The sequence below is a fragment of the Numida meleagris genome, chromosome 4 (genome assembly GCF_002078875.1).
Source record: "Numida meleagris isolate 19003 breed g44 Domestic line chromosome 4, NumMel1.0, whole genome shotgun sequence".
Lineage (NCBI taxonomy): Eukaryota > Metazoa > Chordata > Aves > Galliformes > Numididae > Numida > Numida meleagris.
Genome location: NC_034412.1, coordinates 60,501,200 through 60,528,668, shown reverse-complemented (window position 1 = coordinate 60,528,668; position 27,469 = coordinate 60,501,200). Strand labels below are relative to the sequence as shown.

Below are 27,469 nucleotides of genomic sequence, written 5' to 3'. Positions count from 1 at the left end.
CTCAGTCCACATGTAACAGTCCTACAATAGCCTGTTACATACCCCTGAGTGGCTGCACTAACAGGGACTTATTGCAGTGTACTGTGGACCAGCGTTGCTGCTCTTCTTCCATAACACTCCCCTTTTATGTTGGTGTTCAGGAAGACGTCTGGAATGAGCATGCTTTGGCAGTACATTGTTGTGACTTGGAGCCCTAGTGAAATAAACAAGCACCAGGAAGAGCAGGTCATGTATTCTATGGGGAGTACTTACTGTAAGAACAGTTGCAACCACAGCAGTAACTAACTTGTTGCATCAAATTTGTAAAAGTGTTCTAATGAGTTTCTAATGAGTCTTCTAATCAGATCTTGATTTGCACACAGAAACTGTAACTGCCTTTCTGTGACCTCCCTCTTTTCCCTGTGCTTGAAAAGGAACATGAAGCCATTTTATATAAATTTTGGTAACAGCTGCTGAAGTGCTTTGATAGTTCCACAGAAACAACTGGGACATCAGTGAAAACAGGCTGTAGTTTTAGGGAGTTTGACCGTTTCAGCTTGAAGTAGTATGAAGGAAAGTCTTTCACGATTTTAATGAAACATGAAAACAAAAAGATATGTGTCTGGCACTAAGCAAACGTAACAGTTTAAGTAAGGTAAGTAAGTATTTATACTTTATATTATATATTAAGTAAGTATTTTCACTTAAGTAAAAATGTTTGACTCTTCTTCAGTACAGTGCAAAAGGAAAGGCTTGAAGTCCAAAGTTTAAAGATTTGCAGCCCACTTGGGCAAAACCTAGCTGCAATGCAGTTCTTTTATGCTTTTATCTCAGCCTTTACTGCAACATTCTGCAGGAGTTCAGTGAAATAACTGTTTTGAAAGTTTAAAATATTGCACCAACATACTCTGCAAGTTGGTATTCTTATACTACAGTAACTTCATTGGCAATGAATTCCTGATGTCAAAAAGACTGAAAAGAGCATATGAAAAAATGAATAGGAGAATCATCAGTAACTATGTATGTTTCTGCAAAAATGGGGGAAAACATTTAGAAAAGCTAGATAGTAGCTTCATATTGAGAACTGCAGAAGAAATTAGACCAAGTAGATCAAATGTCATTTACAACACAGTGAAAGCTGCAAACTCCATAGAAAGAAGCTGAATTTGGCATAGTTTACTATCAATGTCAGAAAAATATACCAGCATAGCATCTTAGGCAACTACTTCTTTGTTTGAAGAAGTTTCGTTTTTATCTAGATGGCTGCAAAAGACACAATTCTTCATGTTCTCTGAAATTATAGAATAAGGCAGTTGCTCCAGCCTGTTTGCAAAGAATAAGCAAAACTGCTTGGTCTCAGTGGCATCCAGTGCATGGATTTACTTTCCTATTAGACTCAGAAAAATACCTAAAACTACTTCACTCACTGCAAGAAAGACATTGAGGCCCTGGAGTGTGTTCAGAGGAGGGTGACAAAGCTGGTGAGGGGTCTGGAGCACAGGCCTTATGAGGAGCGGCTGAGGGAGCTGGGATTGTTCAGTCTGGAGAAGAGGAGGCTCAGGGGAGACCTCATCGCTCTCTCTAACTACCTGAAGGGAGGTTGTAGTGAGCTGGGGGTCAGCCTCTTCTCTCTTGTAACTAGTGACAGGATGAGGGGGAATGGCTTCAAGTTGTGCCAGGGGAGATTTAGTCTGGACATTAGAAAACACTACTTTTCTGACAGAGTGGTCAGGCACTGGAATGGGCTGCCCAGGGAGGTGGTTGAGTCACCGTCCCTGGAGGTGTTCAAGAAACATTTAGATATAGCGTTGAGAGACATGGTTTAGTGGGGTTATTGGTGGTTGGTGGATGGTTGGACTGGATGATCTTGTAGGTCTTTTCCAATCTAGCTAATTCTATGATTCTATGATTCTATGATTCTTTACCCTATAATGGGTTTTGGAGGACTAGTTCAGTTAGTCACTGAAGTGAAGTAATACAAATAATTTACTGAAGTGAATAAATGTATATTTTACTGAAGTTATATATATTACGGTCCCTGTGTTCAATGTTTGTTCAGTTGACTTCAGTATAACCTGAAAGCTATATGCTGTGGTTTTGTTGGAATAGAAAGCTGTGTTAAAATGTCAGAACTATTGCCTATTTTTTCCATGGAGATGCTGATGTTTTGAATATAAATCTCTTGGATGAGAGGACATCTAGAATAATTTTCTATTAATTTGTTTATTTTTATCGGGTGGCAAGTGAAGTTGGTTATTTGTTGTTTTTTTAAACCGAAGATTTAACTCTTTTGAACAGCTTAAATGGGCCTGAACCATTTTTTTTTTGCCTATATCCAGAAATTATATATAGTTTGAAAATACATTTTACTGTTAAAGGGAGACCAACCTTTTAAAGCAATGCGCTGCAGTGAGGACCCAGCAGCTGCTAATGAGAGTAGCACCACACAAGAGTCTTCCGTCCCCATGAGATGATTTCAGTCGGAGTGCAACCTGCCATGGCCAACCGCCCCTACAGAGAGCAGAGACGTTATTTTCAGGGTACAGAGATGGAAGAGTAAAATAGCTTGTCAGTTACCTTGAATGTAAATCCCATATAGCTTGTTTGATTGACATAGTTTACAAAACATATTACGTGTTGTCTAGCAGTTGAGAATACCTTCATGTTCCTTCAGTATACAGAATTCCATTTAACAGTGGTCAGGATTATTTTATGGATTGTTTGGGCACCCAGAAAACTGGTTACTTCCTCCCACTGTGAATTGTTTTTATTTTCTCTTCTGAGATTGTATTCATTTTTCCAAAAATATATTCTGTGAGTTCCTTGCCAAATACTCTCCAAGAAACCATAGATTTTCTGCCAACTGGAGAAGGAAAATAAAGGAATTTCTTTAAAAACTTATTCCATCCTCCTTTCATGTCTGCATTATGATCTGCTTTGTTGATTCTGAACTGTCTGAACATGGAGGTTTACTAAGCAGAGGTCTAAAGCAACTGAAGAAAACACAAGTAACAGATAAGCACCTTTATTCAGGCTGTGATCATTTGTTTTGGATAGTAGATCTGGGATACATATTTGCAGGCCTATCAAGATGGGACAGATTAATTTCAGTAGTTCAATAGATTAGTACAATATGGAATCTGAGAAGAGCACATGGGGGGAAAGAGAGAGATGCATCTGTAAGAATCTCTCTGTAAGGCCAAGATATTTGCTGACTGCTGCCAGCTTGAATAAGTGTGCTGGAGTACAAGAACTGCCCAGGATCATCTAGTCCAACATGCCATCTTAGAGTTGCCAGTGGCAAATGTTTTAAAGGTGGAGAAATTTACTAACTTCGGATTTTCTGGTATATATGTAAGTATCCAGTTTCTTTTTGAGCTTTCTTTTGACAATGGATCCTTTTCTGATATTGTCCATATGTTGCTTTTCTTGATTTGGAAGGATTTCTAAGTGCACCATTAGGTTTCTCTCACCCTTATGCTTCATCTGATGTTCCTGTGCTTAATTATTATGAGACCAAGTTTTCTTGTTCAGACTTAACTGTGCCATTCACTACTTCTCATTTTTTCATTTCATTCAGTGTCCTTTATGAGTATACTCTGAGGGAAGAATTCTCAATCTCCTTTTTCTATACAATGCAATATTTATTATACTAATTTATACTAATTTTTCTTGTATTGAGGTAAGTTATCCTAATTTGCTCTGACTGCATTTAGATCTGTTTTCTGTGTTCCCTTGTTACTGTTCTTTGAACCCTCTCCACTTACACAGTATATTTTTTGAAACAGATTGATACTTTGAAATACGTTCCAGAATAACATGAAAAGATACATTTTCACAAACCACCTCATAAGATCCAGTGAATATATGTTTGTGATTACTCACAACTGTTAAGAAAACAAAGCCTACACTTCCTATTGTAGTATTTCATAGTAGTCGTATTTAACTAATCTATTTGTGATAATTAAATGAAAACAAAATGTATTAACAAAACATCTGATTTCATAGCTGTGTCATCATCATAAAGTTGTATTTTGTGAAGGAATATTAGGTGCTGGCAGTGACCTCCTTTCAGGGTAGGTAGCATTTATATCCTCACACCATTTTCATAGCTCTTCTCATGTAGCTTACGTCTTGATGTCAAGATATCCTTTGAAAATAAGTGAAATGGCTATTTTGAAAGTGAGAAATTCAGTCCAATCCAGGACTAAACCCATGAGTATCTACATTTCAACTAATGGATGTTTTTTAATTTCCTACCAAATCTGCTTCTACCTAATGATAAACAAAACAAACGAACAAAAAACCAAACTTAGTTCAGGCAAAGAACTTATGGTAAATATATGTGTTAGACACTTTATGCTGAAATGAGATTTCTTTATCAAATATTTACCGTAAAGAATTTTTCCCACCAATTATTCGTTTTTGTCGACGATGTAGTAACCTCAATCCACAAACAGAAGCAAGAGAATCTAAGCCAGAAAGGGAGATTCAGACAACATTAAACTCAAAAAGTATCCATTCTATAATGACAATTAACTAAAAACCAGGAAGGTTGAGGTTATTCTGTTTCATGGTAGTTTTTAACAGCCAAATTTTGCTCTGGGAAAGTACACTGAATTCTTTATAGCTGAGTTGTTTTGTTTTGGTTTTTTTTATTTTTTGACTGTGGTTACAGAGCAGTTTACACAGTTGTGTTCTGCTTTTCAAGTGTACACCTGGAGTTAATCCTAGAATTTTCTGTAGGGCTCTTTCTTACTTGGTGAAATGAAAGCAGAACTTGTCAGACCACATAGGTTTCAAACCTCAGCTGAAGATACATTATACCTTGAAAAATTGAGAGTAACTGTATACGCTTTTGCGTTTTCATATCCCTTGTACAAACATGACTACTGTGAACTATGGTAGACAAATACCCTGTATCACTTGAATAGTCTTCATGATTGGTTTGCAGAGCTGGTACAGCAGTAAGGTGAAACAGTGAAGGCATATAATTTCCCACCACTTTTGTTTCTATAAATTCATATAACTATTTCCTCTGTAAGGTGTGATTATTGGGTTCCATCTCTTCCTACTATGACAGTTCCCCACCTGAACCGGTTTGTCTACTGCTCAAAACAGGATTTCACCTTTGTTGCTGTTCCCGGGAACCTTCTTGCCTAGGTGGTCACAGATGACGCCTGCATCCTCGCTGTGACGGCAGTTGTGTGTTCCAATGTCCTGCTTAATGCAGTCTGCCAAGGATCTCTCATTTCCAGTACATTTCACATTATCCACATGGATTGGGCCTTTGCCCTCCCCAAAATATGCCATTGTCCTTGCTCTCGCTGGACCTCTGGAAACAAAACACATTTCTTTTTTTAATCAAAACCTTTTGAGACGCTGTTCTACGTTTACTCAGCTGAAATAAAGAGTTTGAGTAGCGAAGGTATCGAGGTTTTATTCGAAGTCCTGTCACTGATTTACTAGATGATAAATTTTCTTCTCATTGCCTCTGTTACTCTAGGAAGCAGAAAAAAAATAAGCGTAACAAAATTGCTACAATTTGTTAATGTTTTAGAAGTGCTCTTATGCCTCTAGTTAGAATGCACTGTGCCAAGTATTTTACATTGTAAAGGCATTACAAATATCTACAATAAAGCAAAATATGTGAAAGCTGCTTTTTGATAATCTTTTTAATCCTCATATTAAACAGCATGTGTGAATGCTAAAAATATTTTTTTATGGTCTGATTCCCTCAGTAAGATGGACTAGTTAACTAAGAAAGTATCTTTGCATGGTAGTAGGAGCTATGATTTACACGCCTGTTTGATGTTAATAGTTATTAACATATTTAATTATCCTGAATACAAGTCATGTCATTTTTAAGTGCACTCCTGTAGTTGAATTCTAAAACTGCAATGTAATTGGAGAAAGGCAGAGAAATGTAACTATTGCAATACTACCAGGAAAAAGAAAGAAAGAAGAGGGAAAAAAAGGTTGAGGGTTGGATCCTTTTGAGGCCATACAAACCAGGTAAGGTTGGTCCATTTCTGCAAAGCTTCAGTGTGTCTCATTCACACTGGACATCTGTAGATAGGCTAGGATGTAACAACCATCTTTTTTCAATTAATTTAGAAACGTAGCAATTAATGAACATCTAAAGAAGTATGAAAAGCTGGGTGTGACTGGGAAGTATGCAATTACATGCAAAGAAAGGAAGAAGGGAACTGCAGAAACGTGAATGTTTTCTGCATTACGTGAAACCTGGATTGACTGTGTGCAGCCTGTTTTCTCAAAGCATAGGAGACTGACTTTTGTCCCAAAAAGCTAATAAAGCAGGCAGAAAAGCCCAAGCTGCTTCACCAACTTTTTGTGACCAGAGTATGCATCTGTAGTTGACTTAGGTAAGTTGATACATGGAGATGCTATAGAGACTCCTAGATATTTCTGGTAGATTCATAAGTTTGTACTAAAAAAATAATTTCTGCTCTTATTCGCAAGCGTAATCTCTTCCCTAGAATGTCCAAGAATTTAAAATGTCAAAATTCTGGGAAGGTTCAACCTAATCATCATAAGTACATGGTACTTGTACCGTGCATCCATTCACTCAAAATTCCTACTGTAGGATGGGAGAGAAAATTAGAAAAAGGTAATAGAAGCTGTCAGGGCAGTGTGAGAAGCTGAAAAGTCCTTGACATAGTGTAAGCACTGCTCAGCAACAACTAAAAAGTCTGTGTGCTGTCAACATTGTTTTTTCTCCTGAATCCAAAACATGGCATCATTCCAACCACTATGAAGAAAATTAACTCTATCCCAGCCAGAACCAAGACAGTAGCACTTTAATACATCTGCCTCAAGGCACTTTACAAATAATCCTATGCTTGTGTAAGGATAAGCATCAAACCTAAGTATTTAAACGTCAGCCTAAGACATTTTATTGTGGTTTGAAGTCTTGATCCTTATAGATTGTATGTAGTGCCATGAAGCTTCAGCGATGACTGCAGTCTGCTGTATGAATGACCTCTTTTGAATAATCAACCATTTATCCATATGAGTGAGTGAACACAGTTCAAAAACCAACAAACAAAAAGAAATAACCATGAATTGTGCATGTATTTATTTCATTTGGTCATTTTTGTGATAGATGTTTAGTTTTAAGTATTTAGAATATGCTTCATAATATCTTGACAGCAATTTTGCTGTATATGGTTTAAGAGTAAGAAAGAACCACTAGTGGGAAACAACCCAGCTGTCTGTAGAGAATTGGGCACAGTTTGCTTTAGGTGTCTGAATTAAAAGATTACATATCAGTTAAGAGCTTTACTGATATTTTGCTGTGATATAATATACTGAATTCTAAATAATATGTGGCACAGTTTTTGATTTTAAAATGATATGTTATAATTACACGTTGTAAAGGACAGTACCTCTGTGTATACAGAAGGGTAACTGCATGTACGATGAAATGCCAGAGTAGAGAAAGAGAGTTTAACAATTGTTAATGAAGGTGTATTAGGCAAGAAAATATTTCTTTCTATATCTCTATTTTTATATCTCTTTTTATACCTGCAGTGTTGAGGAAGATTTGTGGGAAATGTCATAAAGAGTTATGTACTTTCATCAGCTAGGGATTCTTTGTTGGGGAGAACATTTTGATGAGTCATACCACTTAGAAAGTTTCTTCGCTCTGGAAATGTAGCTGAATCAAACTCAATTGCCCGTATTCATGTAATTTGTAATATAGAATGTCTTATAATTCAAACATGAAAGTAGGACATACAAGCTTCCTCCTTTTTCAAACTTGCACATAGAAAGCCTTGCCTATTTGGATTTCTTTACCACAGATTGAAGGGCACGGGATTTCTAAGCAGGAAATGTTATTTAGAATTCACAAATTATAGAAAACCAGGAAAGGGAAACATGCAAACCACCTGACAGAGATGAAACCACAAGGTCAACTGTCCTTAGACATTTTTTAATTTCCACGGCCACAAAGTATTTACCAGATAATCCAAAGCCTTAACTGACTTTGAAACCAGTATAGGTCAATCTTTGCCTAATGAGTTTAGTATGATTTAACTTGTCAATCACAAGCAATGTGTCTCTTGCTCCAGATATTTTCTTTTGTGAAGGATACTCTGATTACAAATAAAATGTTGGATGAAAAATGTTTTACTATCTCATACTCATCTGCAGCTGGTCTGTCCACGTACGGTATTAGAAAATACCGGGACAGCACAAGCACGTACTGCAAAATCTTACCTGGTCTAGGTATTTCTGTGTCAAAATACTAAGTTTTTGCCTTAGGGCATGGCTCTAAAATTGCTCAGGATATTGAAAACTACTTTGTTGTGAATCACCACACTATACTTAGGCTAAGCTCCTCAGAAGCAGTATTACCATTGTTAATAATGCTGTTAATCAAGAAATCTAGTTGATTAAGTCAGAGGACTAACTACCCTAGAATGCTTCTTTTTCTGTAGTAGATAATTTTTGGAGCACTAATGGCAGGATATTTATTTGGCGTGGAGTGGGAGTGGGAGTGTATGTTCTTATAAGCCTGATGTAAATGAAGAGGGTCCAGTTTTATTGGCACAGTTAATTATAAAAATGCAAAGGATTCTAAAACCTTCTTTTTCTCTTTGCTCACTCTATTAAAATACTTTTTTGTACACTAAACTGATCACATATTAGATAGCACTTCAGAAAGGGTGCGTATTCCCTTAGTATTTAACCTGCTGCAAATATTACTTACATTAGGACACTATTCTTTTTATGTTTTCAAGATTTTTTTTTCTGATGTTCTTTATATTATGTTTTCCTAATATTAATCCTGTTTGACAAAGTAGCTTAATGAGGCATCTTTAAAACCGGTATTGCTTTGAACATAGTGATTTCGCCCACTCAGAGTTTCTGTTGTTTCAGCCTCATAAATGAACCCTAATAAGTAGCTGAGAATTTTCCGAAACAGAATTTCATAAAGTAAATGTACAGATAGCCTCTGACATTATGAATAATATATGCAGGAAAAACTCAGTCCCATGTTCTCATTCTTTAGCCTTTGTTTACATAAATCTTCTGTTCTAAGACAGCATTTTCTCCCATTTGTAATAATAAATCTGTGTTTTTTTCCCAAGAAATGTAACACAAGGCTAACTAGGTTCAAGATACCCCCAGACTTGGGAATTAAACACAGCATTGTAAAGGGAGTTCAATTATAATGTTTAGTTCTGTGATCAGTCTTAATGAAAACTGATACTAACTTCAGTATTAGGTGCTTGGTGAGTTCCTCCTGGGCAAAGGTCATAACATAAAGAAACAACATTCATCAATCCCTAAGTTCAGGTATGTGAACCTAGAAGCCCAAATCTTGCTTAGGAACAGTCAAGTCATAACTGAATATAATTTAAATTTCAACAAAGAGATTTGTTCATGAACTCCCAGGCCCAGAAGCAATTCCAGCTCATCATTGCATGTAATAGTGTAGTCACCATTGTGAAATGCAACTGCCTAAACACAGGGCTGCCAAGATCCATTTCCAATAAGCTTTACCAATTTGTTGAACCTAATTTTAGATTTCAAAAATGTGTTTCTCCTAAGTCCTTCAGGAAACGTGTATTCTATTGTATCGTATAATCTTAAGCCTTTGATTTCATATGACAGAAATTCAGAATCTAGACAACTATCTGTCTTTGCAAAGGCTTAAAAGGAGAAAGTGAGGATAAATTATTGAGTCTGATAATCTTGGGAAAAGTATAAAACGTCAGAGAGGCTAGAGATGGAGCAGACCAAATGAATAATTTGGTAGGAGATAATACAAGTCAGGTCTTGGAGTTATGAAAATACAGTCTGCTACTACTTATAGTATAAATATGTTGCTTGTTTTTAAGAATACTACACAACTTTTAAAAGGCATATGTTATGTGATGAGGCATAAATTGGTGATATTCAGTTGCACAAACTTTGTTAGAAAAAGCTTGATTTGTATTTCTTAAGTTCAGATTTCTTTACAGATACACTCAGAGAAGATGTTTCACTAGTATTCTGGAAATCTTTTAGCCCATGTTAGTTCTGCTATTTATATGTTTGTCCTTTAGTTGATGTTATATTTACTGCTCTCAGGTATCCTTGTGGATCCGTTCCAACCTGGGACAACTATAATAAATATGATTCATTAAAAAAAAAAATGTTAATGAGTGTTGTGACTTAGTGCAGAAGCAGCACCTATCTTTTGCAGTGGTTTTAATTAGAGAGAGTTTTGTCCCATCAGGTCTATTCCTATATTAAATGAAAGTATTCAGATTATTGTAGAGTGAAGTCATAATCGTTTGTATAAGAGTTTTATCAAATTTCCAAGCTACGTAAATTCCAGACAGACCAGTAAATGCGGGAAAAACCCCATGAAATGGGGAAATGAGTAGCTGGTGTGACTAAATCTTAATCAGCGTTGAAATCATATTCACACCTGGTGACCATGGACAGAGACCTGTTGTTATAGTTCAGTAAAATAAATAAATAACCATTATGTTGGAAACTATTGATTTAAAAGTCATCACTAAGGTTCACAAATGATAAAATATTAGCAATATGCAAAATTATAGCTTTCAGTGAGAACAGATTAAAAGCTCTTTTAAACAATACAAGCATTATCCATGAGAATTTAGCTAAACTCTAGTCAGCTTCAGAAAACTGTCATAAACCACATCTAGGTTCTGCATATTTGTATTTTATGTATCTATGTAATGAAAAAGGCATTTTAATTTCCTCTATGCTTTTGTTTACATATACTGTTACAGCATATCACTAAAGCACTGAAGTTAGGTACCTTCAGTTTTAATTCGATGATTAAAGGTGATTCTATATGAAAATTGTTATATGAATAAAAATTGTCACTTAAGTATGGTGAAATACAAAACTGACATAAAAGCAGAACCAGAAGAGACAATCTGCATAGTTCACAGAATATGTAACCCTCTGTGCTGATCTACATGTTGATATTAGTTCCCCTTATTTCTCCAAACTAGAAATTTCATTCTTTTTAAAAATGTTTAGGAATATGAAAGCTGAAGATGAAAGAAGTAAAGTGCAGTTTGAATGGGAAGGAGCACAGTGCAGATACACTGAATAAAATTTTCTGCTACATTAGTGCAACCAAGCATTAAAAGAAAATAATGAATTGTGTGTAATGTGTTTGTATCCTACAGACATATAGCACCATAAGTGACAAATAAAAACAGTATGTATTCAACAGCTTAGTAATTTGGAACATTTGACTTGTGATAAAATTATTTTAATAACTAGCATTAAGTTGCCTTTTAGTTGCCAATCGCTGTGATATGCCTTTGAGTATCAAAATTCCTTTTCCCTATTACGCTAGTTAATGCAAACTTCCTTTTAAGACATAGCCTGATATCTTTTATGCTAATGGTATAAATAAGCTTTTCTATAATTATGCTAAACAGACAAATTTTAAAAGAGATCTATTATGCAAGCAGACACAATTTGGTGATTTTGGTTGCACAACACTGTTAGATATAGCAAATGGATAACTCGAGGAAAAGCTCTAAAGATTTTCTTACTTGTAGCCGAGCTGTCGACAGACTACAGCTGCATCCTTATCAGACCATCCATCATCACAAATCGTGCCCCACTGACCATTGAAAAAAATCTCTACACGTCCTTCCTTCTTATTCTCACCATCCATCAGCCTGATGGGAGGACCTGGGAATAAATTACAGCTGTCAACCCACAACAACAGAAGCAAAAATGAGTATTTGAAGTTATTTCCATCACAATGAGCATACAGAGTCAACTGATGTTCAGCAAGCCTTATGTCAGCCGTTAGTCATTTACTTTTCCCTGGCCGACAAAAGGAAGTAGTCAGTACAAATTATAAAACAGTGTGAAATATAATTGTAATCTCTGTGCTTTGAACTTTATAGTGCATAGGGCATAGTGCATAACTTCACCACAGTAGTCACAGAACAATTTTCCTCATAACAGCAAAGGCACCTGAGGTATCTTTTATCTGGTAGCCATTCATGGGACACATTTCCCTTACAGAAACTTTGTGGATAAGTTCAACTATATCTTAGTTCATAAATCCATTCTCAAACTGATTGCTGCCACACATCTTACCACAATCTCAGTAAAAAAAAGTACAGCATTGTGTTGAAATTCAATTACTACTTACTTGTTATATGTGCTCTGTAGCATATTTTGTGTGATAGCATAACAATCTACAGCATGTTATTATCGACTACAGTGTGATTATTTTTCTAGCATTTTAAATTGACTGCTTATTCAGATATGCTTATAATACAAAATCTCACTTGTGGATTAGTCAGACGTAATTAATCGTGGGTTGTTCAGTGCTAGGTCTGTAGTTAAATTTTGAATCATTAAGCAAAGTACATATTTGATTCTCCTTTCCATTAAGACTACTTTATAGCATGCTGGCAATGCAAGAATCTTTAAAAGGGTTACAAATTCCTTTGAGGTCTCTTTGTACTCTTTAAGTGAAGAAGCACATTCTTAATCTTCTACTGTGTCATACTTTATAATCTTTAAGACTCTAATTAGACTTCCTTGTTTTGAATAATTGGGAAGCCTGTTCCACATCCTTTTAACATGTTCCTACTCTTTTCTAGCCCTGTAAGGATGAAAAAAAGATTAATTTTGCTCTTAAAGAGTATTTTGATACATCAGTATTTGAAATTTGATTCTGATTAATTTAAAGTATGAATAACTTTTGTATACCAAACCTTACTCTGGTGCAGAGATAGTTAAATCTGACTTAATTTGCTGATTAAACACGGAAAGATTATAAAAAAAAATTAAAGTAGTTTTGCTTCAAATGTAATTTAAAGTCATATTGGAGTTCCTACTGCCCGAACAGTTACAAGTATTTGCTTCACCGACTTTCTGTTCAGTTACATTGTCAAGATATTATTTATTAAACAATTGTTTAGTAAATGTTCGTGATGTGTTGTATTTTTAGTGTCCCTTAATGTCTGTATTTCCTCGAATTATATAATTTACTCGTGTTTTTCAACCAATTTCATCCGCAGAGGAAGAAAAAATGCTTTCATTCAAGTGCTAGAAATTGAAGGGCAACAATAGAGTCCTTGTCTCTTGTCCAATCAGGAGGAGTTAGATACTCCCTCTTCAGGACGTATGAGTTATTCTAGAAGGATATGATTTAGTTGTGTATTACATTACCCAGCTAGAGGCATGATATATTATATCTGATTTGTTGTTATCTCATCTGCTTGTGTTTTAGCATACATTTATTTATGAGCACAAAACTAATATGACTTTCCGGCAATGGGAGATGTGAGAATGCTACCATATGGATGCATTTAACTGACCCGGACCTCCTTCAGCTAAGACTGTATTTTATAGAAACTTAAGCAAAGCAGCACAGATGGTTTGCATCTGTAAAGACAGCCATGATTATTTGAATTCCTGTTATTGTTGGTCTGGCAAATTTTTTTTCTACAAAATATGTATGATTCAATGAATTCTTTGGAATTCATCTGTTTATATTTTGATCTGTAATACCTCTGTGAAATGAGTTAGTTCTCTCTGACTTCTTATCTGTCTTTTCATTCTTTCTTCATACAACATAGTCAGTTTTTTAACATGCTGTTTAGTATCGTTCTGTCTACATTAGTAAGTGGGGCCCACTTACCCATGCACAATCCAAATGACAGACAGTAGTAATACAGAAAGAATTTCATACTTGTCACCATTTCTTCCCGCTCTCTCTGAATTTATGTTCTTTCTCTCTATGTCTTTTCTCAGACTGTCTGAATGTAAGGCCGTAGAGGGATATAATACTGATTTATATTTTTCAATGCACAGGTTCCTTTCCAATTTCTGGTAACATGGGGCAGTTCCTTAGAACTTGGATAGTGCTGAGTGCAAAGCAGTATACCATTAGTAAGGGCAGAATAGATGTAAAATCTCGTGAAGATAAAGATTTAGAGAACATTATCTCTGGAATCTGAATTTGCTAATTTACAAATTCATGTTGATCATTACTGTTCTGGCTATGTTCCTTTAAACAAAGCCTGATTACTTATGATCTTCAAGAGAAAAGCAAACTTTTTCCCTTCCTCATCTGTCTTTGCACACATCTGCCAAACAGTAGGATTTTGAGCACCCTTAAGTTCACTATACTTCTCTGGAATATGTGCCTACAGCAATGCTCACATTGTGATGTTACCAAAGAGTCACCTTACCAAGCCAGAGTTTGTGGCTGTTGTTATCCGGATGGCAAATGAGTCTGACATCCTCCTGATGGCTGCAGTCATGCTTTCCCCACTCTCTCCTTGAGCACTGCAGAAGGTTTGTCTCCTTTCCAGAGCAGCTGACATCATCCAACCAGATGGGACCAGAGTTTCCTTCTGAGGAGCTCTCAGGCGCACTTTTTCCATACCTGCGTAACAAATATGTATATGTAATGTTTTGATCAGTAGTGATCAGAGGGCATGTAACACTTCAGCACGAGAAAGGAAATAAATTATTTCTTGACAAATAAAGATTTCTGAAGGTCAGCAGTGGACAGTAATAACTATGATTGAGCAGGTTCGGTTAGCATTAAAATAAATGAGAGCACTACATATTTCTTCGCTCGTAACCTGTATTTTTAAGGAATTACTGTTACATTAATGTAGACTTGAGGATGTATTACCTTTGATTAAGGCCTCAATCAAATATACATCTGTCTTACTAACTTTAAGACTTAAATCATGTTCTTAATATCATAAGTATTCGAATGTCAGTCTGGACTTCTTTATGTGTGAAGGCAAGACAACAATTATGTAGTCACAGTGTATTTTTCTAAACATAGTCAGTGTGAAATGACTGTTTTCTGAAATATGTTAGTCAATACTTAACAGTGTCTCAGGACTGTGGGGAATTTTTGAGCTAGGTCCAGAAGGATTTGTACCTTGAAAGTCTATGTGATTTTTACTGATGGATTCATGAGCAAAGATTTTGAATAATCAAACTTTCATAGGCAAACTAGAATAAAATAACTCATTTTTCTCTCTAGATTGGTTAGCCAAAAAAGATGAGTGGAAGGAACTCAGTGAATGAAGACTGCTGAATTACAGACTGAGTTGAATCTTTTTCCTCTTTACTAAATTGAGGCCATAAATTTCTAATGGAGACTGAGGGAAGGAGATGTAAATGGATTTTAACTCAGTAGTTTCTGTGAAGCACTCAGCTTATGTTTATAAAAAGCCAGACTCTTGAAGAATTTGGAATTCACATAAATATCTACCATCATTGTCAAGTCAAAAGAGTCAGATATCTAATATCAGATAATCTTACTTAAATCCCAGCTGCCGGCAAGCCACCTGTGTATTCAGCTCTGTCCACCCATCATCGCAGATTGTGCCCCACTGCCCAGTATAATAGACCTCCAGGCGTCCTTCATGACTGCCTTTCCCACTTGTTAGCCTTAATACACCATCTGTGTCATTAACAAGCAAGGAAAAACAAAAATAAGAATCAGTTTTTCTTAGGTCCAATTACTGTTATGAAATAAAATGAATATCATTACATTTACTGCACCTCATTAGAATATTAAACTACTATATCTGTGCTCTTCATTAGGTGCCATTCAATGAGAAGATGAATAAAATGCCACGATGCACCCAGGTTGTTGTAAGGTTTTGGGTAACACAGCTGCTTAAGTGCAATATTTTGATCTCCTAAGTCCTCATTGCATGCCGAGTTCACAAGAGTAGGCTCTAATTATGTGGTTTCATTGTATATACACACAACTTATCTTCTTTATATATTCTGTTTTATCCCGTTGCTTTTAACATGAAATATTTACCATCACTGATAGAATCAATACAGTTAAGGGATGCACTACACAGAAAGTGGCAGTTAGCATGTTGCAAAGGAACCAAGGCTTGATGTTAAATAATGAGATTTTCTGTACCTGTAAAAGTTCCACAGGCAACAGCCAGCTCTTTTTGATACTGCTACAATGTGTTATTACTGTGGGGTCTTATGTGTCTGCAAACTTTAAAAATTCTCTTTCCAGTGCTGTCAATTCTGCATTTGTCACTGTTTTTCTTGTGTATTTACTGGTAGTGGAACTACCTGTGAGAGGTGTACAGGCAACACCAGCATCTTCTTTGTGGCCGCAGTTGTGTTCCCTCCAGGAGCTTTTTGGACACTGTTCTATAGATAGCTCATTTCCTGTACACCGCACTTCATCCAGAAGCACAGGGCCTGAGCCTTCTCCAAAGTAAGCCTGGCTCCATGCCTTGGCAACACCCCTGTCAAAAGGTAACAAATGCTGAGTCAAGTACAAGAAAGCTGGGGTCTTGGAGGCAATGGAAACAGCTAAAATGTTGCATACCTTGCTGCTAAAATAAATGGGACTTCCTGAAAAGCTACTACAGGGATGACTGACTGTGCAGCCTGTATTACATCTGTACTATAGTGTGGTTCTATGGTTGACTTCATTATGAAGTTCAGCAATAGCTGAACTTAAACATACCACTGCAACATTTCCACAGTTTCAATATGCTTATGAAATCAAATTCTATTGTTTTGTATTTTCAGCATTTTCCTTTTCTGTCTCTTGATTTTTAAGAATACCATTCCTACAAGGGATTATAGCTTTACAAATGGGTATAAGGGTTCTAATTGTAATTTTCATTTAATGTGTATACGTGGTAATCCTGTATATTCCTTCAGTGACTTACTTTGCTCTGCTGGCCTCAAAAGCACATTAATAAAACCCCAAATACTTAGATGAAGCAGATAAACATGGTTGTTCTACATTTCATAATTTAAAAACCATGGCTGAGATCTTAAGTGACTTGACAAAGTCATGAAGTTAATTGTAGAAATAAGAAAAGAAAGCAGACACATGACTACCCTTGTGTTTGTTGTTCACTTTATGTCAGCATAGGGGATTCTGAGCACAAAAACCTGCATAAACTGAAGACAGTCCATTATTTCAGCATTACAGAAGTTACACAGTGTTCAACAGTTGTTGAGCTGTCAGGATTTTTCCAGTTCTGTTTGTTAAGGTACCATGTCTTTCCTATGTAAATGTTTTGCCATGGATTGTTTTCCTTTCACTGGATGGTTTCTCTGTACCTCTACCCAGTCTAGTTTTTGTAGGAGTGTTTTCAGTGTCTGTCATCTTTTTCAACTCACAAGATGAAGGGTGTAGTTAAATTTTGGCTATAATGAATTACCTTTCTAAAGGACTAGTTTAAGATATAGTTTGGTTGTGGGACTGTAAAGTAATAGTTAAAAAACAAATGTTTTTTGCAGCCAGCCATATATCATTACATAGCTCCTAGCAGGAGAGGTATATTCAGTCTGTACTAAAAATGTGTCAGATTTTGGCTGTTTTGTTTCAGAATGTAGTCTTTCAAACTCGTAACAGGCTTTTGCAGTAGTGTGTTAGAATTCTCCATTGCTGTCATTTTTTTTTAATGGAAGTTGTATTAATTCATGTTTTTAAGGCAGTGCCTTATCGATCCATATATGGATTTATGTAGGTGTGGGTTTTGTTTCTATTGCTTTGTATAAATCTATGCCATCTTTTTTTATTTCTTGTTTAAAGGAAGACAGCACTAAATTTACAATAATGCAAATTCTTGAGTAACAGTAACAAGGGTGTGGGAAAAATAGCAACAATAATAGGCTTTAAAAAGTTGAATTAGGATCAGGAAGAAAATTTTGTATCAAGGAAGGAAGTGAGTATTCATGGTGGATACTGTGTAGATTATATGTTCTCAGCAAATAAAAGCACACCTGAGGAAGGTAAATTAAATACTGTGGTTTGCATTCATGTATGTTTAAAATACATTTCTTTCTAATGTTGTTAAGCTAAAGTGCTTGGTCAGTTTTGAAAAAGCGCTGTGAATTTTCAGGCTGTTTCCCTGATAACCAGATGCCTTTTTCATGTGGTGGAGTATGTGGAAAATATCAAAAAACAAGTCATATTTACTCAGTAGCAAGAAGAGTTGTAATCTGCAGTTGCTTCAGAGAAGCAGTTGAGGAAAACAAGAATGTCCTCAAGCACCCAAAAAGTGACATTTTAGCAAAACATTCTGCTTTCTTCCAGGAGTTTATTAGGGCAAATCAGTAAATTCAGTCTGAAGTTAGTACTTTTGTATGTGTGTGTGTGAGTGTGAGAGAGAAAGATTTTTAATTAGATATTTTCTTTAGAAAGACCTTCCTAATTCTAAATAATGTGTTAACATAGATCTTGCTCGATTTTTTTTCCTCCAGAAATGCTAAGAAGAATTTCAGTAGATTTCAGTAGATCCCCGAGCTTTGCTGAGATTTCCTGATTGCCCCTACCATTCTTTGTTTTAGCTTGTTAACTAACCATGCCATTTTAAATGTAGCATTTATTCACTGAAGACTTGTAGTTTGCAGTGCTGGTAATGGGAATAAGACCCAAGACCTCCATCTCCTACATTTCACAGATAGCCACTTTTCTAATTGGTAAATGCATGTAACTATATAGCAAACTAGGGAAATAATATGCACTGGATACATTAAGAGTAATATTTATTTGAAATCTAGCTATCCAATCTATATTTAAGCATGTCTCAGGCTTCCAGCCTGTCAAGATAGGCCCTGTGAGTTCTCAGTGCTTCTGACTATTTTTGTAGAATTGAGTAAGAACTGAAGAACGTTCTTTCAGGATACCTGTTTTTATCAGTATTACCCTAGATATATTACAGGCTTATAACAGAAAGCCTGGTTTACCAGTAGTTCTTAAGATGATAGTGCTTTGGAACATTTATATGTGTATGATAAGTTATCTTCATTTAACTTTAGTATCAGTATTTCAATATATGCTAACTTTGCCTGACATTTGTCATTCTACAGAAAAAATGTAAAGGGTAGTTTAGTTACTTCCCAATTACTAATAGTGGTTCAATTATATTTCAAAAGGAGAAAAAGTTTTATAAAAGGTATTCCTAACTGAATAGGTCAGAAATATAGAAATACCTATATAGCTATTCTATGCACAGACTGAAGGTTGTGCACTAACAAAGACCTGAAAACACTCTGTATGATGAGGATTCAAAGAAATACTGGATAGCTATCAATCCATGAACACCAGTTATGTGGTGCACAAAATTAGGGAAGTTTCCTCTTGGTGGGAAAAAAAAAAAGAAAAAAGAAAAAAAAAGCATCATCATGTAACTGAAGAACATATCTTTAATCATATACACAAGAGGGCTGAACTGATATTACACAGTATTTACATGACGCTACTATGCATAATGCCTTTCTCTGCAGCCTTAAAATTCTTTTAATGTAGTCTTTTACACACAAACCCTAGACTTGAAAAGAAAATAAACTAGGGAAAATGGAAATATGATGTCAGAGGAGCACATGGCTCACGAGCAGGTTTAGAAGCTTTGTAAATGCTGTACAGATCTCAGCTGTTTGAGCTAGTTTGGATGGAACCAGCAGGAGTCCGTGGCCTCAGCTTCAGGTTAAAAAATGAGTACACTCTGAGGGCCACCTGTTCATGCCACAAAGCTTGCTACCTTCAGTGCCACTTATTTTAATTCACTGTAATCTCAGCAGGATTAAGCGGGTGAGTTCTTTTCCTGTCTCCTCTGCACTGACCTGCTTAGTTCTCATCCCAGTTTGTTTCAGAAGTAATCCCCCATTCCTCCTTACCTTTACAGCTTCGTATCTTCTCTGCATTCTCCTCCTCATTTTTCCCTCTCCAAGCCATCTGCCTTTCATCCCAGCTGTCCTCATCTCCTCTGTCTCTGACACAGCAATTCTCTTCTTTGCCTCCCAGTTCTGCGGCATCTTTCTCAAGTACTGAATACTTATTTGCTGAGTGGTATCAAAATTGCCCCTGGCTATTCAGAACAAGATCAAGAAAATCCTGTTCTGCTGCTATGACTTAGGTTATGGACCATTCTTAGTTAAGATAGAATCACTTAAAACTTTAACTGTCAAAACTTCAAACCAGTATCTAGTCAGTCTATGCAAACTGACAGTTTTCTGAGACTTATGGCTTAAACCTTGATAATCGTGGGCATGCCAAAAAGCACATCCTTTCTGACAAAGCGGTGCTCTTGCTCCAAAGCAAAGAGACTGTTAGACTTTTCAGTAGAATGGATGTAAAGATTTCAACACCAAAAGCAACTTCCTCATCTCCACCTAAGGTTTTTGATTGAAATTTTACTGAAATTGTATTGAATGTTCACTAAAGATTCGGAATTTATTCCAAGAAAGATTCTTTGTCTGTCTTGATGTTTCATATTTACATCATAGGCCATATCATATACCGCTGAAAACTGGATCCTATAGATCAAAGTTCCAGACACTTGAAAGTACTGGCACTGTACCTGACCTTTCTACAAACATGTGTAGTTCATGCTTCAAAGTATTAGTGCAATTTTAAAGGAACATCTTTTGAAAACTCTAGGCTGTGTGTCTTACTATTTCTCCTGCTTTGCTGCTGGAATAGAAAATATGTAGTAAAACAAACCCAAGGCCTAGCTGCCGGCAGACAACTTCAGCATCTGCGTCATCCCACTGATCGTCACAGATAGTCCCCCACTGGCCAGCATGGTAGACTTCTACTCTTCCTTCGTAAGCCTTGTTCCCACCAGCCAGCCGGATCGGAGTAAAGTCAGAGGCTGTGATCAAAGACAGAATACAGGAAATGGTCATTTTGTTATCCTGATTGTAAAGAAAAAAAAAAGACAGCTTAGTGGTTTCTGTGCTCTTGCTCAAGAACTATACTTAATTTTTTTAATTCAATGGGAAACCTGAAATTAAAGTTGCTAGAAATTAGTTCTTCTAAGGTCCACTCTCAGTAGATGAAAAATACTTTATAAACAAGAAGCTATGCTGATCTTGAGTTACTTAAGTGCCAAAATGTTCACAAACGCTTATGACCATCAGACCGAATACTATACTTTGGCAGTGGAATTGCATTTCTACCAGTAAGGGCAAAGTCAGCTCTGTACAAGCTCAATCCCAGGGGGCAAAACCTGTAAGCAGGAGGCAAAAAATTATTTAGTTTCCACAGAAGTAGAATTTCACCCTCATGTTTTGGCCTTTTCAAAAAATTAGACCTTTTGTGTCCAGCAGGTGATTTTCTTGGAAGCATCACTTCTGCAGAAAACTATAACAGAAACAGCTTAAAACCATGTAAAAAAATTAGTCAGTTTTGTACTGAAGAGGTTATTTTAAAGTTTCTCCATATCTGACATTTGAATGATTCACAATGTGATTCATTTTTGTATATGCTTTCCAACCAATTAATATTATTATTTCATCTATTTCATGACTGAAAAAATAAAGAATATTGAGGGAATTTATCTGAGTCCATCATACTATTTCACCAGTATGAAATCTAAATCTGTTGGGATTTTTTTTTGTTTGTTTGTTTTTGTAGTTAATTAAACTATATTAGTTTAAAAAGCTAGTAGTGGTAGAACCTACAAAACAGGCAATTTCAGGAAACTCCATCTAATCAGCTGAATCTCAGGACTGATTTAATTAAGTTCAGATATCCTGGGCTCTAAAGAACTGATAAGCTTCCTTTCGGCATTACTGTCACAGATAAAATACCTTCAGTAACTTCTTCTGAGCAAAATAAGCTTTTCCAGTGAAAATGTCTATAAGCAGAAGGAAAACCTTATGATCTAGAAGTAAAATTTACTAATTTATAAATTTAAGTTTGTTTAGGCAAAACTTTAGGTAAAAGGTGGTTCTGCTAGTTGAAGCTTGCACAGCATAGAGGAATTCAAAATAGTTAATGATGCTATGAGTCAGTCTGTTTAATTACCTGTACCTAAAAGTCTACTAAAGTTTTCTTTTTCCAATTTCAAAATGATTAATTATTATTTCTTGCATTTAAATAAGGTAAAGAGTTAGCCAAACCTTTTTTTTTTTTTTTTTTTTTTTTTTTACCTAGAGAAGAGCTACATGTAACAGCAGCTGCCGTGTTTTGAGGACATATTCCATCCTGCCAGATGTCTTTTTCGCATAACAGTATATTTTCTTCATCACCACGACAACGCACTTCACTCCAGTAAACAGGAATAAGGCTCAGTCCGGAAAATGGTATGTGTTTTGATGTACCTTTTTCACTGTAAGAAAAATAATCAGGTAGGATATTTGAGTTGGAGGGAAAGGGAGTGAAACATCTGTTTGTGAAATCTATTCATTCCTGGTTCTCAGATAAAAACCTTGGGATAGAAAAGAAAGTGCATTCTTTAACAGTGTAAAGTCATCACATTTTCTTACAGTTCAGCACAGTCTTCTGCACAGAGCAGTTACAGAGTAATCCAGATCTTGCCATTTTGTTGTGGAATATTTTAGTACAGTGGCCTGTGCCCTGGCAGGGCCAGCCACACTCCTGTTCTCCCAGTTCATGACAGCAAAAGTCAGTGCAGTTGTTCCTTCCACACTCCATAGGCGAACGTATAGTATCATCCCACTGCAGATATACTACCATGACAGATAATGCCAAGGGCCTTTCAGTTTTCTCCTCTCCTGTACACCATTAATATTAGCCAGTGCTCAGCACATATGCATGGCATAAAACATGGTTTTGACCATGGGGCACTGAAATCACCTCATATTCCATTAGCTCATTCTCACGTGCATTATTGTCCATTCAGCCATTCCCATCTGTCCGTCCATCCATCCATCCCTCCATCACCCTGAACATTTATAAACAGCTTCCTTTCCTTCCCAGACTGAATCCAAAGAGACTGTTCTGAATCTTCTTATCTTCCATCTAATACCCAACAAAAACAAATTAAAAACAACATCCAAGTTTTGTAAAATCAAAAGGGGCAGAAAAATTGAAGGACCTGAAAAACATTGATAATGCCTACTGAATTCACTTTGTGGTATACAGATCCAAATTTCTACACTCAACACAGCATAAATATAAAGTTTCAACTACTATTTGTTTGGGGATTTTTGGCCTGGATTCAGGTTCAAGTCATTTCTATTGAAAACGCCAAGCCATTCACACATACCACTGAACTACTTTTCTAATAAGGGTCTTGTTCAACTGAAACATTTATTGGAATGGTATAGGTATGGGTATGGATGGCAAAAATAAATTAAAATGAGGAAAAGAGACATTGCACGTAGACAGCTGAAGTCATAAGCAAAATCACAGCCTCCAGATGGCTGAACTTTTATCCCGTCTAATCCTCATATTTTTTAAGTTGGCATGGTGTGTCCAGATTAGAATTGAATGTTATAAAACAGCTTAGATTTTGTTCTGGCTTGCAGTCTTAAAAAGTAGAATAATCATTAAGAATGCCACAATGCAAGTATGGTATACTAGCCCTCTCCTGCTTGTAGCAAATATAATCACTTCTTTGATATGTAACTTTAAGGAATGTTAGAAAGGCAATAAACCAGCTCTATCTGGGGGCTTACTGAGAAGCTACAAACTGAATAGAATAGTGAGGGGGGAAGGTAGTCAAGTAATGTCTTTGCCTAGCTTAGATGACATTGATTTTCTAGAAGCTGAAATTGCATTTTTTTTTTAAAACTTCCTGTGGATGTGGGCATTTTCTTCTTTTCCTCAGTTCCATCTTACTATAGCAATTGCAGCATCACTATAGGCATTATGTAGAGTTGAATGACCAAATGATGGTGAAGGGTCCTGTTGATTAAATCCACTTTGACAGCCATGGGAAATGGTGGTCAATAAGGACAGAGAACTGTTAGCACAGTGCAGGGACTTTCAACCTGTGCAATATTACCATGACTCTGCAAAATGTTTTCATGAAAATGTAAAGCTGAAAAATTTGTCTGGTTTTGGGTTTAGTTTTCAGTGTGTAACACTAGAAGTAAACCATACAGATTACCTAGTTGTAGGAGGACATGCACAGCAAAAATACCCCACTTCCCAAAAATCTAGGATGAGTCCCAGCTGTCTTTTGGCAGGATATCATGGATGATTACCAGGGTAACACAGTGCTCCTGGGAATAGGGAATGTTCCTGTGATAAGAGACCTTGAAGAAGTGAATTCTGACCACATTTACATTTTTACAGATTTAGCAACTTAAAGAGCTACTCTTAATCGACACTTGCATAGGCAAGTTAGGATCAGACCTCATATTTCTGTCCTCGTGAACATCTCATGGATGGTTACTAAAGCAGATTTTCTTTTTCTTTGGAAGTACAGCATCTACCCTCCCTTCACTCCTCTTCAGATCCCTCATGCAGCTTTCAAATGAAATACTAATTTTCACACTGACCTCTTTGAAATACAACATAATTGAAGGAAGCAAAAGATTCCCCTTTATACTGTAATGTCATTAAAATAAGTCCACTAATTTTCACTCAGACAAAACTTACCCAAGTGCAAGCTGTCGGCATATGACTGTTGCGTCATTATTGTCCCAGTGGCTGCCACAGATTGTTCCCCACACTCCATTCAAATAAACCTCCACTGCACCTTCAAACTCATTCTTGCCACCTTGGAGTCTCACTGACCCTTAAAAGAAAAAAAAAAAAGGTCTGCAAGATGCTCCATGTCTCAGTTAATTTCTTCTCCCTACTAGACTCTGAATCTGTTTTTTCCCTCTGCAGAATAATTTTCTGTTTCAAGTACTACCACTTTATTTTGCACTCTGTGGGTAAGCTGCTTCTAAGAAGTACTCTGACACGTGCAACATTCTTATACAGTAATATACAACAGCAGGTAACTTTATTCCTTACATAGGTAATACATTTTGCATCTGATACTGAAGCTACATCACGTTTCTGATCTTTCTGATGCTACAACTTAGCTGCTAAGGTCTAACCACCGAAACAAAATATGTACAGACTATGCATAATTATTTAAATGTGTTTACCCAAGTGATCAAAATTTATATTGTATGAGTGATATGTTATTATCTTCCACATAATTCAATCCAGCTTAAAAGAACTGGAAAACAACCACATGGATTGCATAGCTTTTGCTCTGACCCATGTAATATTATGCTTGTCATGAATGTCAGTAGTTTATTTTAGCCAAAGAATGCATTTGTTCATACTTGTTCTCAGACAGAAAAACACTTGATGATGTTATATTAATGCATGAGGAGTATTTAGCAAATTCTCAGACAAAACAAGATAAACACATTACGAATTTTCTAAAAGAAGTGGGAAAAAAAGTCTGTTTCTTGGGAGCAGCAACAGACAAACCCAATAAATTAATAGATTTTGCATTCTTATTTTAAAGTATTTGTATTTGAGGTGCAAGATGCATCTGCTATTGAATGTAGCCAAGTGCCACTTAAAAAGGTGTGAAAAAGCTGGTTATAGGTGTAACTGTATAGAAGCAGAACAGTCATAACAGAACAGTAGTTCAACAAGAAAGAATACATTTCTGTTAAATTATCAAACATAACCTAATTGCATGCATTAATATTGCCTGAAATCTCAGTTAATCCATCTGCCTCTTGTCTGTGATCTACTTAAAATCAGAAGCTACATAATCATCCAGCTTGCAGGGTTTTTAGCAGTAGGAGAGGAAAGTCAGTGTTTTTGCCTGCCTGCCTTGTACATGAGATGTGTTCATGTATGTGTATATTATGATAACAAGAATAATATTAGGTATATCTACCTTTTCATCTCAGCTTTCATACAGATTGTGTTCTGGTTTTAATTTAATTTTTTTAAATTTAATTAATAAAACCACCAAGTCAAATGACTGCCAAATGACTCTAGGAATTAATTAACCTCAAACTTGATTTTGTGTGTTCCCTTTTGCCTTCTATTTTCTCAGCAGTACTTACTGTGCAATAAGTTACAAACAAAAGTTATTCAACTCATGTTACAGTGTGTGCTATCATTTGGCATAGAGGACTATTAATGGCTTAATTATAGCAACACTAAAGACATATTGCTCCTTGTTTTTCTGTCTTCATATTTTTTCTCTTCATGCTTTTCTGTCACATACAGACAGGTTCAGGAATTTTGTTTACTTCTGCTCTTCACTTGACTTTTGTGTAGACTATTATTATCAATTGAAACATCCGTTTTAGTCATAGCAAAGTGATTTCTGACATTCCAGAAAGTGAGTGTGAAGATGTCATCCTCAAAAATTATTTTATTTTTCTACATGATTGTTTAAGGTCCTCCGTGACAACTATTGTATCAATACAGATTTTCCTGAGTACACATTACATATTTATGCAAATATTTAGATAAAGAAGTACTTGAAGAATAAAATTATCTTCTGAGATTTCCATGGTAGAACATGGCTCACTGCTCTTTCTATATTTGCAGAATTACCAGTGACAAAAGTGGAAAAAATTATTCTTGTACACAGAGTAAAAGATGGTATAAGAGACACCTTTTGCAGATCGACATGTCTTTTCCCAACAATTAAAAATAAAGTAAATATGAAATCCTTTGCCTGTCTGATGGACAGCTCATGAAAGAAGACTAAAAAGCACGGACACCTGTGGACACATACTGTTAAACAAAGAAAACAGACTTTACCCTGCTGCCAATTCCCCCAAAGAACCCTGGGTGACTTCTGGTCCCTGTTGAGGTGGGTATTGGTAGGCAAGAAAGGAAAAATGATTGGAAGGGACAGAATCTTATTTCTGTGTGCCTTTGTGACAAGACCTAGGGGAAAATATTAATAAATGAGGGATTTTTTTTTTAAAATCATGTAGTATCTCACAAAAATATTTTTATTTGCCTTTTTCTTGCAGATTTGCAGCTGCTTATAGGAATACCAACATTTTATGAATGATAGCAACGTATATAACAGACCTGTGTTTGTCTCACAAGAAAATACAATGAAGAACCAATACACAAGATTATTATTAAAGGTAGTTTTTTAATAAATTTAAAATATTCTTGATTGTCATCTATAATATAGAAAGAAATAAAGAGAAAGACTTTTCTTAAAGGTAGCTAACATTAAACCTTTTATTATGTCTGATGTTTATTAGAGTTAACTGAATATATGATATAATAAAACTAATTCTGACATGCTGGTTTACACTAACTCACTACTCTTCTTCTAGGATAGTGTTGATACCTACAGCTATGCCTAACCTAAATTACCCATGGCAAAATCTAGCATTCACTCCTCAAGCAAAACAGTAAGTAAACCCCCTTAAAAAAAAAAAAAAAAAAAAAAACTTTCAGAATTGAAAAATCTCTGAAGGGTGGCTTAGTATTTTTCTAAGTCCAGTCCAAGTGTTTCTTGCTCAATATTTTAGCACTGAATCCAACAAAAGTAAATGATACAGTATTCTATGTGTTTCATATACACTTTGAAGAATGTATTAGCATATGATAAGTCATAATTACATAGCAAGCAAATAAAAGAGCAAATTACTGAGAAAATGATTGTAACTTATTCTGTAGTCTATTCAGAATGTTATGGCATTTAGACTACTGGCAGTTATTTTACTGGATCATGAGATATACTAATTACAGTAAAATGGATGCCTCATAAAACATAACAGAACTGTAAAATAT

General features: G+C 35.8%; 1 protein-coding gene across 1 annotated transcript in view; it reads right to left on the bottom strand.

The window, feature by feature from the left end:
* PRSS12 (protease, serine 12) overlaps positions 1-26,017 on the bottom strand; it is a 37,342-nt gene extending 11,325 nt beyond the window's left edge. The window contains exons 1-11 of the mRNA XM_021395492.1: positions 25,954-26,017; positions 24,338-24,476; positions 21,919-22,097; positions 20,486-20,636; positions 16,087-16,265; positions 15,304-15,445; positions 14,208-14,404; positions 11,541-11,682; positions 5,109-5,314; positions 4,373-4,451; positions 2,368-2,490 (exon numbers count right to left, since the gene is read on the bottom strand). Of these exons, the coding sequence (XP_021251167.1) occupies positions 2,368-2,490; positions 4,373-4,451; positions 5,109-5,314; positions 11,541-11,682; positions 14,208-14,404; positions 15,304-15,445; positions 16,087-16,265; positions 20,486-20,636; positions 21,919-22,097; positions 24,338-24,476; positions 25,954-26,017 (1,601 nt within the window). The remainder of the gene's footprint in view (positions 1-2,367; positions 2,491-4,372; positions 4,452-5,108; positions 5,315-11,540; positions 11,683-14,207; positions 14,405-15,303; positions 15,446-16,086; positions 16,266-20,485; positions 20,637-21,918; positions 22,098-24,337; positions 24,477-25,953) is intronic.